At 34.4% G+C, this 14,723-nt stretch overlaps 1 protein-coding gene and 1 long non-coding RNA gene across 6 annotated transcripts in view; one reads left to right on the top strand and one right to left on the bottom strand.

Moving 5' to 3' along the window:
- The window catches only part of LOC106092674 (microtubule-associated protein futsch), a 379,860-nt gene that overhangs the window by 145,794 nt on the left and 219,343 nt on the right, over positions 1-14,723 (bottom strand). For all 5 annotated transcript variants that reach the window (XM_059366947.1, XM_059366946.1, XM_059366949.1 and 2 more), the window contains one exon: positions 11,258-13,149. In XM_059366947.1, the coding sequence (XP_059222930.1) occupies positions 11,258-11,744 (487 nt within the window). In that variant the 5' untranslated portion in view covers positions 11,745-13,149. The remainder of the gene's footprint in view (positions 1-11,257; positions 13,150-14,723) is intronic.
- The window catches only part of LOC131996848 (uncharacterized), a 334,069-nt gene that overhangs the window by 182,337 nt on the left and 137,009 nt on the right, over positions 1-14,723 (top strand). The window contains exon 4 of the long non-coding RNA XR_009398040.1: positions 1,828-1,850. This is a non-coding gene — a long non-coding RNA (uncharacterized LOC131996848). The remainder of the gene's footprint in view (positions 1-1,827; positions 1,851-14,723) is intronic.

The raw sequence follows: 14,723 nt of genomic DNA, 5'->3' as shown, positions 1-14,723 counted from the left end.
GAGGTCGTTAAAGAAGTGCTGAGCTAGTTGAGCATGCAGTTGGGAGGTAGAAGGATTTTGTCAGAATAGCAGCTGAAGAAGATGCCTGTCCCCTGAAAACTACCAACTGAGTAATACGATATGTTATGGTCCCCTTTAAAGGATATGGGTACGGCGTTTGTATATGAAATTAACTGAAACAGGCCCCTGGCGGCGGCAACTGCATGAGACCTCCAACTCTTCCATGTGAAAAACGAAGCAAACATTATAGACAGTCAGTCGGTTTGCAAACAGAGTTTTTTTTATGTTTTTACTCTTGTATTTGAACACGTAAAGTGCATTTTGTTTGTACTTTTTTCACTTTGGAGATTTTCAGCAACATTTTTGCTTAATTTTAGTTACACGTTTTCAGTTTTTTTTACACCGTTTTTTTTTTTGTTTTGTTGTGTTTGTAAATAAGATTTGGAAATTCATTTGCATGTTTGAAAGTTATTTGGCCCTGTTTTCGTTTGCTTTTTAGAGGCTAATCAAAATCTTATCAACATAAATTATCAATGAATAAAAGTAAAAGTTTCGTTGCTCTCTTCTCCTGCAGCCAAATAAATTTGCATAAATGAAAACGCCCAAAAAAATTTTACATTTTTTTAAGAAAATTTGCATACTGTAGCGAATGGAAGGACCAACTACCTGTACGGAGAGTAAGGTCAAAGGAAATGAAGTGAATATAGGTGTAATGTTCAAATACTTTCAAAAAAAGGTTGATTTGAGAGAATTATGAATGAAAGCTTATTTGCTAACATTATTTTTCAAAGGCCTACAAAAATCTAAATTCCAAAAAAATCTTCAAAGGAGATAAATGGGAGTAATGGATATTGAATGAAACAAAAATATTAAAAAAAAAAAATTCATGCCAATTTGAGAAATATTTACAGGTATTTAGGTAAGCCTAAAAGCCTGCTACAAGTTTTATTGGAGGTTTCTTCTGCCTTAAGAAACCACATGTTTTATTGAAATTGCATAATTCTGGCAGTCGTAACATATTGGAAGTTGAATGCTAACCTTAATACATTTAACTCCCAAAAGGTTGCAAACCTTAAAATGTTAAACACCTAAAAGTAAGCTGTTAAAACGTATGCAAATATTTTTCAAATCTTCGAACAGTCAGGCGAACATTGGTTGGTCTAATACTCTGTATTTATCTCTCTTAGTATATATGAAAGAGTCTAAGTCGGGAATTATCGCTTTTTACGAGAAGGCACTAGCCGGCACCCGCCGTGGGTAGCTACATCCTAACTCACTCTTTTCATTTTTGTTTTTTTTTTTTATTATTTATTTATTGAATTATTTAAGCTTTAAGTTCAAACCCTAGATTAAAATTTTTTTTCTATTAAATGTAGTAGTCTCGGAAGCACGGACGTCGATTATACAAATGTCATGTATCCATATATATTTAAACCATTTATGCTAAAGCAAGGTGCTGAAATAACTTTCTACGTTATTATGATAATTAATTATAGTCATAAGTTTTCTTTATTATATTTCTAATTTTCTTTCATTGTTATAAAAAGACTCAAAAAATATAAACTTTAGGAGAACAGCTCTTCAGATCTAATCTGAATAAGGAACCTGTCAAAATCATGTATATAATCCTGAAAGTATGCTACACGAAAGGGAATATACAAAAAATGTTATCTTATAATAAATTAAAAAAACTTAAGACAATAAAAATGAGGAAATTTTTGTTTTGTTTAGGTTTTAGGTCATATTTTTATATGATAAAATATACAAAAAAATAAAAGTTTATAAATTGATCAATTATACTAATTTATCTATTTTTTGTAATTTCAGAGCTTTAACTTCAATCGCATTTGGTAAGTGATTATACAGTAGTTGGTTATTATTATTGGTATTTTATATTCATAGGTATTAAAACTATTTGTATTTATAAGGCGCAGAAGGAAATAAAAAATAACTTTAATTGGTATAACGTTGGTGGTAAAGTGATAATGTTAACAATGGCCATCTGTCTGTCTAGGTGTTTTTTTAACCTCGCATTTTCGATTTAATTATCTGTAGCAATGGCAAAGACGACCCCAATGGTATAGAGACTAAACCTATTTCAAAATTATAACTTAACCCGAATCGCCCTGAAACATTTTGATAAATTTTTTAAAAATTGTGACTTCTAAAAGCTTAATCTAAATATAACAATATATAAACTCCTACAAGTATGCCTTATATTTTGATTAGAATTTAATTCATGCGAGTCACAGCTAGTTAGAAACAAAGTCTAACAATTCTTTTCTCTCTCTTAAAATGTTAAAAATATTTGAATTTGGTGCTTAAATGTGTAAACATCTTAAAAGTAGGCTTTAAATTGTAACACAAAAAATCTAGATTAAGAATGTTCACAATCCCCCTTTTGTGGCCATCTATCATTTGTTGCCTGATCCTAAAGACTTAGCTTAGAGACATACCCACAGATTACAGTTCCCTTGAAACGTGTAAGGTAGTTCCTAGTCTCGCAAGCTCGTCCCCTCTATAATTCCCTGTGGCCCGACACGCAAAACAGGTAGAGTTTGAACTGTTCAGACATCTCGTTGAAAGATCTGCGACGGTCGAAGGCGGTTTTTCACTTGGCTCTCTGAGAAGATATATACGCCAATCGTCATTATGACGATAAATATATAAGACATTCCACCACTCATTTGATTGCAATGAGTTTTGAGGTAAGTCGAGTCGTGGTAACCTTCTCAATAAGGCCAATCCTAATTCTTCAAAGTACACACAAAAGCCCATGTGGTTGTCAAGTTTGGAACCACCCGTATAGAATATTGTAGTCCCAATTCGTTCTATCGGTGATACGAGGGCAGCTGTATACATTTCTAGCCCAATAATGAAAACGCAATTTTTTATCATCAACAAGTAAAAAGGCACTAAGTTTGGCTGGGCCGAACTTTGGATACCACAACCTCGGGTATATATTTAAACCACCTTTCGTCATAAAACGGTGAAAAATTCATATTTTATACATCCATACCAGCTATATCGATATATGATCCGATTTGGACCAAATTCGACCGGTCTGAGCCAAATTGAAGAAGGATGACGAATAGTCAAACACAACTCACTGTCCCAAATTTCAACAAAATAGGATAATAAATGTGGCTTTTTTGGGTCTAAGACCTTAAATCGGCAGATCGGTCTATATGGTGGCTATATCAAGATATAGTCCGATGTTGCCCATCTTTGAACTTAACCTGCCCAAAGACAAAAAAAAAGAATCTGTGCAAAGTTTCAGCTGAATATCTCTATTTTTAAAGACTATAGCATGAATTCAAGTGACAGGCGGACGGACAGACAGAAGGGCATGGCTAGATCGCCATTGGTTTAATTGTCTTTCAAAGTATCCTCCAGCATGATTTATACACTTCTTTATGCGCTCAAACTGATTGTCGAAGCACTCGTTCCACTCCGATTAAAACACCTCCGAAACATGGTTATTGAACGCTTCAACAGTATTTTCTGGCGTCAAAAATCATCAAAAAGCTGCCTTAGCCTCATAGCAGTGGTCGCCGCAATTTTTCCAGCCACAATATCCAGATATATTAGTACTGCTCTGATATTTGGTACGGAGGTGTTTACATGTTCTTTCATATTTGGATATATCCCCCGTATGAATCGATCTTTGATTAGATTTCTTGAGCTTGAAGAGCCTCAAGCCCCCAATTTTTCTTCTAAAGACCTCTGGAACTACACATTTTATCCGATTGGGGTGTAATTTAGAATTTAAAGTTCATTTATGAGCCAAAGTTCTAACGCCCTTGATCCCTCAGAAGCCTCCATTTGGTGGCTTAGTTTATTACTTTATATTTTAAGCATACTAAATAAATTATCTACTAATAATTTTTTGTTTTTTTTTCTAACTCGCGTTTCACTTAGGAACGTTTGAAGACCTTCAAATGTCTTTTGTTTGACAAACAGCATAGCGTGATTAAGTTCGAAATAAATATTTTGTGACAAAGAAACTGTCATTAACTAAAAGCTATGAAAAATAGCTGTAAACAACTTTGGGCTCTTTTCTGAAATTCAGGACACCGAAATACATTGACAAATTAAGTGAGTTTATGTTGTATATTTTATGTCTATTTCGACTATGGCCTATATTTTGCTGAAAGTTCTGGCAATTTTTTTTTTGTCTAGTTGTCTTCAAAGCAATTCATTTACAATTAAATTTAATGCATTAAGAGACCAACAAATCAGCAAATCATCATCGTGGCATAGAAAACCACCAACATAACAACAAAAGAATAATTCATAAATAGAAGTTACGAACAAAAAAACAAACAAACAGTAAAACAATTTTTGATTTAACGCCTAAATGCCCAATACATCACATCACAAACAGCTAAAAAAAAAACAGAAAAACACTTAACGGTTGAATAATTAACGTCGCGTGCCCGCTTTTGTGAGGTTTGTGGCTGGCAATCCGTTTCTATTTCGATTTCTGTTTCTTCTTCTATTTTCATATTTTTTATATTCAAACTAAATTTTCCAACTGAAAGTCAATCAAAGCGAACGAAACCCAACCCCAAGCAGCAAACACACTTCAAACATACAGACACAAATGAGTAGAACAACGATTCACAACAATGAACGCGATACTCTGGCAGTGCCTAACAAAACAGCTGCCACACGTTGGCCGCCAACTGTGTGCTAACAATTATGTGGCCGTCTCTGTGTCCGTCCACCCATTTGACTATCTGTCGCTGAAGCGCTAGACTGATTTGTGTGGCCAGCCATAATCAGCTCAAATGGCCAACAGCAAGTGCCGAGTGCCAATAAGTGTGGAATATGATTGTTCAGAAACGGACACGAAAAAAACAAATTTGAAAAGCCCAGAAAATATTTGAAGTATTTTTCCACTTTGTAAATTGTTTGATAAAAACTCTATTTGCTATGCATTATGGGTTTATAATATGCTTAGAGCAATGTAAAAGTTTTGCAGAAAGGGCAACTGTTTATTTTTCGCATGCAATTAGAAAATAATAGAGCAAGTTTTTGCTGTCCTAGGGCTATTTAGGATTTTCATGGTAATGGAGTTGAGGAAACGGAATGTCATTAACAAATGATGAATGTGGTATAGGGGGAGGCTTTAATTAAAATATTATTTTTTGATAAGACCTTCTAAATTTTTAGAAGAGTTTTTTATAGATCGAATTTCTTATTTAAAAAGCATTAATTTATAAAAAAAATTAAAGAAAAACTGTTCAAATTAATAAAAAAATTTAAAACCCTTAGATTATATGTGATTTTCAAAGAAGAAAACAAATTATGGTTCTCAATATCCTCATTTCTTTCTTTAAAACACTCCATAATTTCTTAAAACCTCAATAACCCCTTGAATATTTCATATATATATTTTGTTTTTTTTTTTTTTTTTTCATTGAGCTCGTCTTGAAGAGAAGCAAACAAAAATTGTTCAGCAGAGCCCGGTCTGGATTCGAACCTGGGCACACGGAGCAACAGCGAGAACCGTTGGCTTTGACTAGCGTTCGAAGCCATCATTACAACTTCCAACAGATGAACAAAATCATGTGTAGCACGGAAGAAGTGTATATTGTTACAGATCTGTCATTACACAAAAATTCATGCATTGGGAAAAGGTACAGCTAATAGACAGGGTTGTCGAGCGTGGTTAATGTTGTAATTATATCATAGATACGTTTTCGCTATTAATATGATTCAACTACAAATAGTTGGTTGAAATTGTTGAAAAGTCTTCTAGCCAAAGACGAAACGCGTCCCATAGTGGTTGGTGTGTGTTGCTATCCTTGGCTTTCCTTTTCCATTTGCATATCCGATCATTGAGCTCATCTCGAAAGAGAAACAAACAAAAATTGTAATATTTAATGATCTCCGCCCTAATAGGCAAAAAACTCGAGAAAAAAATATTTCATATATAGCTTAGTACATTTTCGTAAGGGTCGCCACCAATTAAAACATGATATTGAGCGAAAAACCCTGTAATGAGTCCCGAATTTTTACTCGTTAGTTTACACACCTTCCAAGTTTTCAGCTTCAAAAATCTCCTTTAAATTGACCATCAATACATGCCTGGTCAATTACTACTGCTATCAACAATAGCGTACCTTATTTATTCGCCTTTGATTGGTATTTTAATTTATAGTTTTTACCATTATCATCTACCAATGACTCTGGAGGTTCCATTTATGGGTATGCCTTTCATTGGCGGAAAAAGTGCGATTGTAATCTAATTTCATGTATGGAGTATTTCAGCACTTTTTTCGTTTTTGTTTTTGTTCAGCCCACTTTTTGTTTGCAAAATTTATAATTAAAGTTTTTATTTATCTCCACCATCGTCATCGTTATGATTACAGCTATCGTCATCATCATCATCCTCCTCTAGTCATCATTGCCATGGTACATATTTATTTACCACTTTCTGCAATGAATGTGCCACAGATAATGAAATAATAATAAATGCATTTTAATGGGAACGCTTTTTTTCTGGCTTTCGTTTAGCGTTTCAAATGGCTTAATTGGCTTTCGTCAGAAATATAATTGTTTATGCAGACGGACAGAGGTGAAAAGTTCAAATACATTATTTGCAAATAATCAGAATAATTATCGAGATTTACAAAACATTGTCTAATTAAATAATAATAAAACAAAGACGGGACAGTATAGGGTAACCAGCACCAATAAAAAAAAAATCAAGAAACTTGTTTATTTCGTTTTCGAGATGAGCTTAAAAATCGAAAATTTTATACAATGGGAAAAATTAAAGCCACAGGAGATACGACCTCTTGGTAAGAGGGGTAATCATCAAAAATCTTTAAATGCTAGAGGCTAAAAGATCGTACGTTGGTAGGTTGTATATTTATATCGGGCAAAGAGGTTGTCACGCATGTTGTGTTTTATCTTTTGTTGTTGTTTTCTACTTTTTGACGCAGTATTATTAACAGATTTTGAGACATAATTGAAATTTAAATACTTTTATTGTATTTCATTTATTTTTTTAATTAATTATTGTAAAATGCCATCATCACTTTAACTATTTATAGTTGTACGAGGGTTGCCTTTTATATTTCGGGATAGCGAACACAAAAACAAATCCGTTTTATTGTTTTTTCAAAATATTCCCCTTAAGATCTATACACTTTTCCATGCATTTGAACCAATTTTCGATGCACTTTTACCACTCTGATTAAGGTAACTCCAAAACATGCATTCTGAAGGCATCAACGTTAGGTTTCGAAAAATGTTGACCTCTCATTTTTTTATATTTTAAGTAGGGGAATAAAAATAAGTCATTCGGTGCCAAGTCAGGACTATAAATCGATGTTTTGAGTGCTCAAAAATGCAGTTGTTTCGTATTTTTGGAGCATTTCTTTCGACCAATTGACACGAGCCTTTTTTTTAACGACTGACAAATTGTGTGGGATCCAACGCGAAAAAGTTTTTTTGACGGTCAAATGTTCATGCAATATTGAATGTCTCAGTCTTACGATAGCCCACATTCCGATTTTGCAATATCAGTTGGCGCCCAACATTAATGGTTTTTGGAACAACAACTGATTTTGGACGAAATTTGTCTTGGAGTGAACTACGACCCCTGTTGAATTCCCCAAACCATCGATAAACACTGGTCCTTGATAGAGTTTCATAGCCAAAATTGAATTAAGTTCATCTATGCCCTGTTGTTGAGTTAATGCACGTCAAAAATTGTAAAAAATAATCGCACGAATATGTTCACGATTTAATTCCATTTTTTGGGCGAGATGAATCTTTTAAGCTACTGTAGGCAACACAAATAGCGCTCGTATTTCAAAACGTTCTGAGTACGTATAGCCTCAAAAATGTCAAGCTTTATGATAGAACTGTCAGTTGGCAGACTGCAACACATAGATTGTACAACCCCGAAATATGAAAGGCAACCCTCGTATTTGTATACTCTTTTCGCCCTTTAGTTTTTACTCCAATATTATACACATCGATAAAGAATTACACTCTTCAGATTCTTAAGAAGTCAAATCGAATACTCAGTTTATAAGGGAGCTATTTCTGGTTGCAGACCTATTTGGCTTTAATCTCTGCTCTGCTCCGCGTACACAATGCTACGCACAAGCTTATTTAAATACATCGACTTGTATGAACCTAGAACCTAGTTATTCTTCGCACTCACAATCTTAACCACATTGACAATCTCGGCTAGGCTTTCTGCACGCATTCTGTTCGCACCCTAAGGTAATCTCTATTCTCCCAAGCTCATCCGGTTTACAACTACCTGGGATATGCCTGTGGCCAGGCACCCAGAACAGGTGAATATTGAACTATTAGCCTTCTTATTGAGAGATATGCGACAGTAGAGGACGGTCTTTGAACTCAGAAATACTTTCTCTAGGGATTTACTGCTATCTGAGAAGATATTTTTGCCAATCGTCGTTATAACATTATTCTTAGCCATTCCACCACTTCCTTAATTGCAATGACCTCCGCTTGATACATACTGCAGTGATAGAATAACGTACTCGATATGATCAGTCAAAGTTCTTTAGAGTACACCCCAAATCCCATCTGGTCGTTTAGTTTGAAACCAGCCGTATAGATGTCTATGCAACTTCAATTCCCAGGGATATTGAAGTTCCAATGAGTTCTATCGGTCATAGCGGTACAGTACTTTTTATAAAAAAGCGGCTCAGGCAGTATGCAATCCACACTGCCTGGTATATCGGGCATTGTATCAAGGATAAAACAGTGTCCACAGGCGCCACATGATTAAAGGGAAAGCTCCCTTAGTCTCACCGCAGTAGTTGCAGCAATTTGTCTAGCCACAATGTCCAGAGGCATTAGGTGTAACATTAAATTCTGTGCATTAGATAGCTTTATCCTGATTCCGGCTGTGATGCACAAACAAGTCATCCTTTGGATCCGGCTTAGTATTGAACACTAGGTGGACTTTTGAAGCGCCGTCCACGAGACCACAACACCATATAGTATTGTAGGTCTGACAACTGCAGTACATACCCAGTGGATGACACGCATTCAACTTTTGCCCCTAGCTCTCTTGCAGTTGTCTAGGGCAAGAATTGTCTTTCTTGCCCTTTCCAAAATGATGGATTTGAAATTCAATTTTCTGTGCAGTAGAACACCCAGGTACTTTGCGATTTCAGTAAATGGAACATTCTGTCCAACCAAGGAGACAGGTGCCACTGTAGGTAACTTGTATCTCCTGCTTGCTTGCTAAAAGTGCGAGGAAACATCATCATACGCAACCACTTTTCACATTTTTCTTCCAGAGACAATAATATATTGTTAATTGCTATATTCCAAAGTAGAGAAGACAGTACACCTCTTTGAGGTTATCCATCTTTTTAGATCCACAGATCCCAAGCCTGCCGTTGTGCATCTTTTAGTAAGTAAGTAAGAGTTGATGCCTAGAAACTCCAACTCCTTTATGATTGTCGTTGGTTTTACATCACCTTCAATTTCATGAAATGCTACCATTGTATATTCTTTGACAGCGAAAGAACTCTCTATGTTGCCCTTACTATATGCATGCTGTTGCGGAGACAGCCGAAGCCAAAAATATGCTATGAAGTACATTCAACCTAAAAGAATGCCCCCAAATGTTTTTTGCTACACACCTTGTGGTCAAAATAGGGAAACACAAAATATTTATTCAATTGCATTGAATTAATTTACTGGGAAAACAAGGCGACTGAAAGTTGTTTGCAGTATTTAGTTCAATACATCAGCTAAAAATCATGCTTGAATATCCTATTTTAACCTTCAGTAATCCAGGTAACGGCATAACATTTACTAAATATATGCTTTTACATATATACACTGAATATTATACAGCTTAAAAGCATGGTTTAAAATATGTTTCATAGGTCGAAATATGAAATTATGCAAAATTACAGCCTTAGTAGCTAAGATGAAGGTATAAAAATTCATAAACGTATGCCTTTATATACAAGCAGCCTAAAATCATGCTTTACCGAGCCTATAAGAATACTTTACAATTTAAATATCGTGAGTCATTTGACTTGAGTTGTTAATAGAACAGGTGAATGCCTAGACAATGCTTACAGTATGTTATTCTGCACACACAGACTAAAAGCATGATTTAAAATTTGATTTTCCCAAATTATTATTTGCCCAAAGTAAGTAAATTTTTTTTATAAAACTATAGTTAAAATCCTAACATTATATTGTTATTATTTACAAAGAGCCTAAAAGCAAACTTCAAAATAAAAAACGGATATCATCCAAGTTATTACCTAACAGTCTGTTGTTTCTTACAAAGAGCCTAGAAGCTTACTTTATTATTAAAATTTGTTCATTCATGATCAAGACTTGAAACTCTTAAAAGTATGCAATAATATACCATCTGCCCAAAAGTATGCTTTCAGATTTATTTTGAAACATTTTACAAAATTTTAATTTCGACTTTTTAGGGTCTTGCGATTTTTTTATTTTAAAAAGGTAAAACTTATTTTTGTAGAAATAAAGTAGGAAAATTCTGTATAACACAACTTTTCTAATATTTGATCGCCTTTTTATTTGGTTAAAATCCTTTAGGTTTGTTTAAAATCATAATATAATTCGTAGACAAGCCTAGGCAAACGATTTTATTTGTCAAACCTAGTCATACAAGTAATTCAACCATTTTTAACTATTGCTTAAATCATAATCCTCTCAGGTCCTTTGTAAATATTACATATATATTGTTAATATTTACAAAGAGCCTAAAAGCATACTTCAAAATAAAATTTTCCGACTTCATCCAAGATATTACCTAACAGTCAGTTGTTTCTTACAAAAAGCCTGGAAGCATAATTTAACATTAAAATTTCTTTACTCAAGATCAAGCTTTAAAAAGTATGCAATAATATACCACCTGTCTAAAAGTATGCTTTCAGATATATTTTAAAAAATTTTGCCAAATTTAAATCTCGAGTTTTTTGGGTCTTGTAATATTTGTTTGTTTTAGAAAGAAATAGATAATTTTTTTCAATGCTTAAAAAATAAAGTAAGAAAATTCTGTATTGCATATTTTTAGTTAATAATCTATAGCCTTTTTATTTGGTTAAAATCCTTTAGGTTTGTTTAAAATCTTAATATGATTCCTACAAAAGCCTAGGCTAATAATTTTATTTTTCAAACCTAGTCATACAAGTAATCCAACCACTTAACCATTTAAAAAAAAACCTAAAAATTAAAAGTATATTGCATATTTCGCACTTACCCTTTAACAAATGCTGTAGGATATTATCCTTATGCTCCTCCGAATGGGGTTCACCCAAAATGATCAATAAATAACAACCGGTTAAAGGACTGGGTGGTCCAACCATGCCACCCATGCTTGATGGGCCGCCGCCCTCCGAGCCAACAGTATCCAATGGTGGGCGGCCACCAACTTCCGAGGGTGGTATGGAACTGGCACCCGCATCAGTGCCAGTCTCATCACCCACCGTCGAAGCCGCATCACCAACGGCCACGCCATTGCCGGCACTACCATTAGCAGCCATACCAACAGCAGCAGTACCTTCTACTCCAATGCCTCCTCCACCTCCGTTTCCATTCAAATTGAGACTCTGGGGTTGGCCATTGCCAGACCCCTGATCATTGCCGGCTCCAGAGTCTATGGCTTCCTGGGGATTGCCATTATGGGGATCAGTGGCGGCCACACCACCACCACCACCACCGGCATTCATTTTCACCTGATCACTCATCACAGATCGTTCGTTCGTTCTTTCGTTTGTCAACGAAATCGAAGATTAAACGCTTTCACTTGTCAGCGACTACAGGAACGTTTAGTTTGTATTGTTGTGTGTGTATGTGTAGGTTGGTTTCTTTGTGTTTTTGGCTCACTATGGCTTGGAAGCGGGAGAAGATTCTTTTGTTTTCCAAAAGAAAAAAAATCTCACAATTCCGTTTGACTTTGATTATCAACCGAGCAGAGATTTCTTCCGGGAGGAAATTTTGCAGTTGGTATTTTGTTTTCTGTGTGTTTGGGCTTTTGCAGGGTAACAGAATATTTCAACAATTTATTTCCCGTGGGGAATTAATTTCAAACCATCAGTCTTTATTTTTTAGTTTTTGAGTTTAAAAAAATCTCCTTTCAAAACTTTCAATTTTGTACACTCAAGAAAATTGGATTTTCTTAACACAATTCTTGTGGAATTCACAATTTCACAATTTATTTTTTATATTTTTTGTTGCTTTTAATTAATTGATAATTTTTTTTTAATATCTTTTCGTTTTTTCAAAACTTTGTTTGGTGCAGCACTGTTTGTAGTAACACCGAAGAATTTTCTTCTTGATGCTTTTCTTGATACGATCTGCGGCAATTGTTAAGGCAGACTGTTTTCCAAGCTGCCACAATTGGTTGCAATGTGCAGCTCCACAAGACACTCTGGGACACTCGTGGCTGACTCACTCACTTGCTGCGCGCACACACTCTCTCCTTTTTGCGTTGCGTTTTGGTTTTTTTAGTTTCTTTTGTTAATTTCTTCTCTACGCCGTACTGCAGTCTGTGACGAGGAGGAGTAGCGCTGGCGTTTGCGGTTGGGATTTTTTTTGCTTTTCGAATCGCAAAGAGTGTTTGCTGCTGAGTTGTCTGTCTGTCTGCCTTGGCAGAGAGTTTGAATTTTCCTTTTGCGTTTTGCTATGCTTTCGAGGGAAAATTTGCAATTAAATTTTCACTTGCAGTCTGTATGCCTATCTTTTCTTGGATAACACTGTTGGTTTTTTTGCAATTATGTTTTTAATCGTTAGTAACGTTTTTCTCTGAGTGTATTATTTGCAATTGTTCTTTGTTTTTTTTTTTTTGTTTCTCTTTTGGAGTGGTTATAGTTTTGTTCAATTTGTAAATGGCGTGAATTGATTTAGTTTTTCTCAAAAATCTGGACTTCTTATTTTCTATTTAATGTTAAAATTTTATTGGAATTTGTTTTTTTTTTCTTTAGGTTTCTCTGGGAGATTTGCTGGTTTTTAATTGAAATTGTTTTTCTGTTTTTTAATGCTCAAATCATTTCAATATTTGCGTGATTTTGTTAAGTACTGCTGCTTTATTTGTTGTTGTTGATGTTGGATTTTAAAGTATTGGCTGCTAAATATCATTTAAAATTTGTAAATCTGTAATGAGAAGAGGGGAGAAGCAAAAGTTAAATAAGGATTTTTGTAAAAGCATAACAACATAGCCTTAAAGTAGGCAACCATTTTTGAATATGTTAAAATATATCAAAAAAGGAAGGATCTTATATACATTAGATAGCAATATTTATATGTTTATTTTTCATGAATTTTTCGTAAAAAAAAAACTAATTAAATTTTAATTCAAAGTTTTCTAGAATAAATTTATTTTTCTATAGATTTTTGGAAAAAAAACGTTTAAAACTCTTTCTTTTTGGAGAAAATTAAGGTTTGCGAATGAAAAATAATCCTTTATCAATATTGTCTCTCAATAAATTTCTGCTCCAACTTGCAGTTATATTCTCTTTTGATTTTAGGTAGTTGGGAATAATCCATTCTTAAGCCCTAAATTATGCTACACTTGTATTACATTTTTAAAAATTGCCCAACTTAAGCAAATTTACTTTTTCTGTAATATAGTTTTGCTTCATATCTCATTTCATGCAAGACATTCAATTGCTTTCCATTATTTAAATATATATTTCCCTTAAAACGCAAATTTCAAGTGTTTGTTTGTTTGCTTGCTGGTGCTTGTCATAAGTAAAAGTTTCTATTTTTATGCATTCCTCTTTTCCTTGTATTTGTGCATGGGGTTTCTACTTTTTATTTATTTGAAAAATACTTGTGGCAAAATTTTTGCCTTAGAGTTCTCTTTCAAGCATTGGGCTGTCTACACATCATTTACTTTAATTCGAGCAATCGTTTGCTGGCTGTTTCTTGTGTGTCTGTCCGCCGCCTTTCTTTGCCTTCTTCTATGTGGTGTGTTTTGGTTGTGTGTGCATGCGTTTTTCAAGGAAACCGCTTCCAGCCGCCTCAATTTCATAACTCGGTGGTGGAGACGGCAAAATCCACCGGCATCAAATGTCTTGTCTTATGTCTTGCCAATGTCGTCGTTGTGGCGTCAATTTTAAGTGCTGTTGTATAACTCTTGGTTAGAGTTTTACGTTTTTGCTTCATTTCGTCGTCCCTTATGGGTGTGGTATACGAGTTATAAAGGGAGGTGGCGAAGTGGTATCATTTTTGTGACCTTTTCATGGAGTCATAAACTAGAAACACCACTCACACTCTGCGGAAAATATGGCAAGTTTTAGCTCATGTTTTTTTGGGCTTTGCTTTTTGCAAAAAAGGCAAATAAAAACCCCAAATGTTGGTTGTCTGCTGAGGATGGAGGTATGATATAAAGTTTTTGACATCTTTAATGGTAAAAACGAGAGCGGCGTATCATCGAACTTTGTCGTGCCGCAATTCTGGGAAAACTTATCTTGTTACACAGATGTCACATTTGATGGGAGGCAAAACATTTCTCAACAAATCTAATTTTCCAAATAAAGCTTAAAACAAAAAAATATATATATATAGAGTTACTAGGTATAAGGGTAATCTTTCGTACCTTTTACCCTTATATTGATATTAGGCATATTAAAATTGGAAAACAAATCTCCTGAGAATTTTCCTGAAAAGGATCGAGATTTTTGTTATTTAAATCTTACTATAAAATTTTTATGAAACCAAGTTTT

This window comes from Stomoxys calcitrans, chromosome 4 (genome assembly GCF_963082655.1).
Source record: "Stomoxys calcitrans chromosome 4, idStoCalc2.1, whole genome shotgun sequence".
Taxonomy (NCBI): domain Eukaryota; kingdom Metazoa; phylum Arthropoda; class Insecta; order Diptera; family Muscidae; genus Stomoxys; species Stomoxys calcitrans.
Note: the sequence above shows the minus strand (reverse complement) of the source record. Positions and strands in the feature narration are given on the sequence as shown.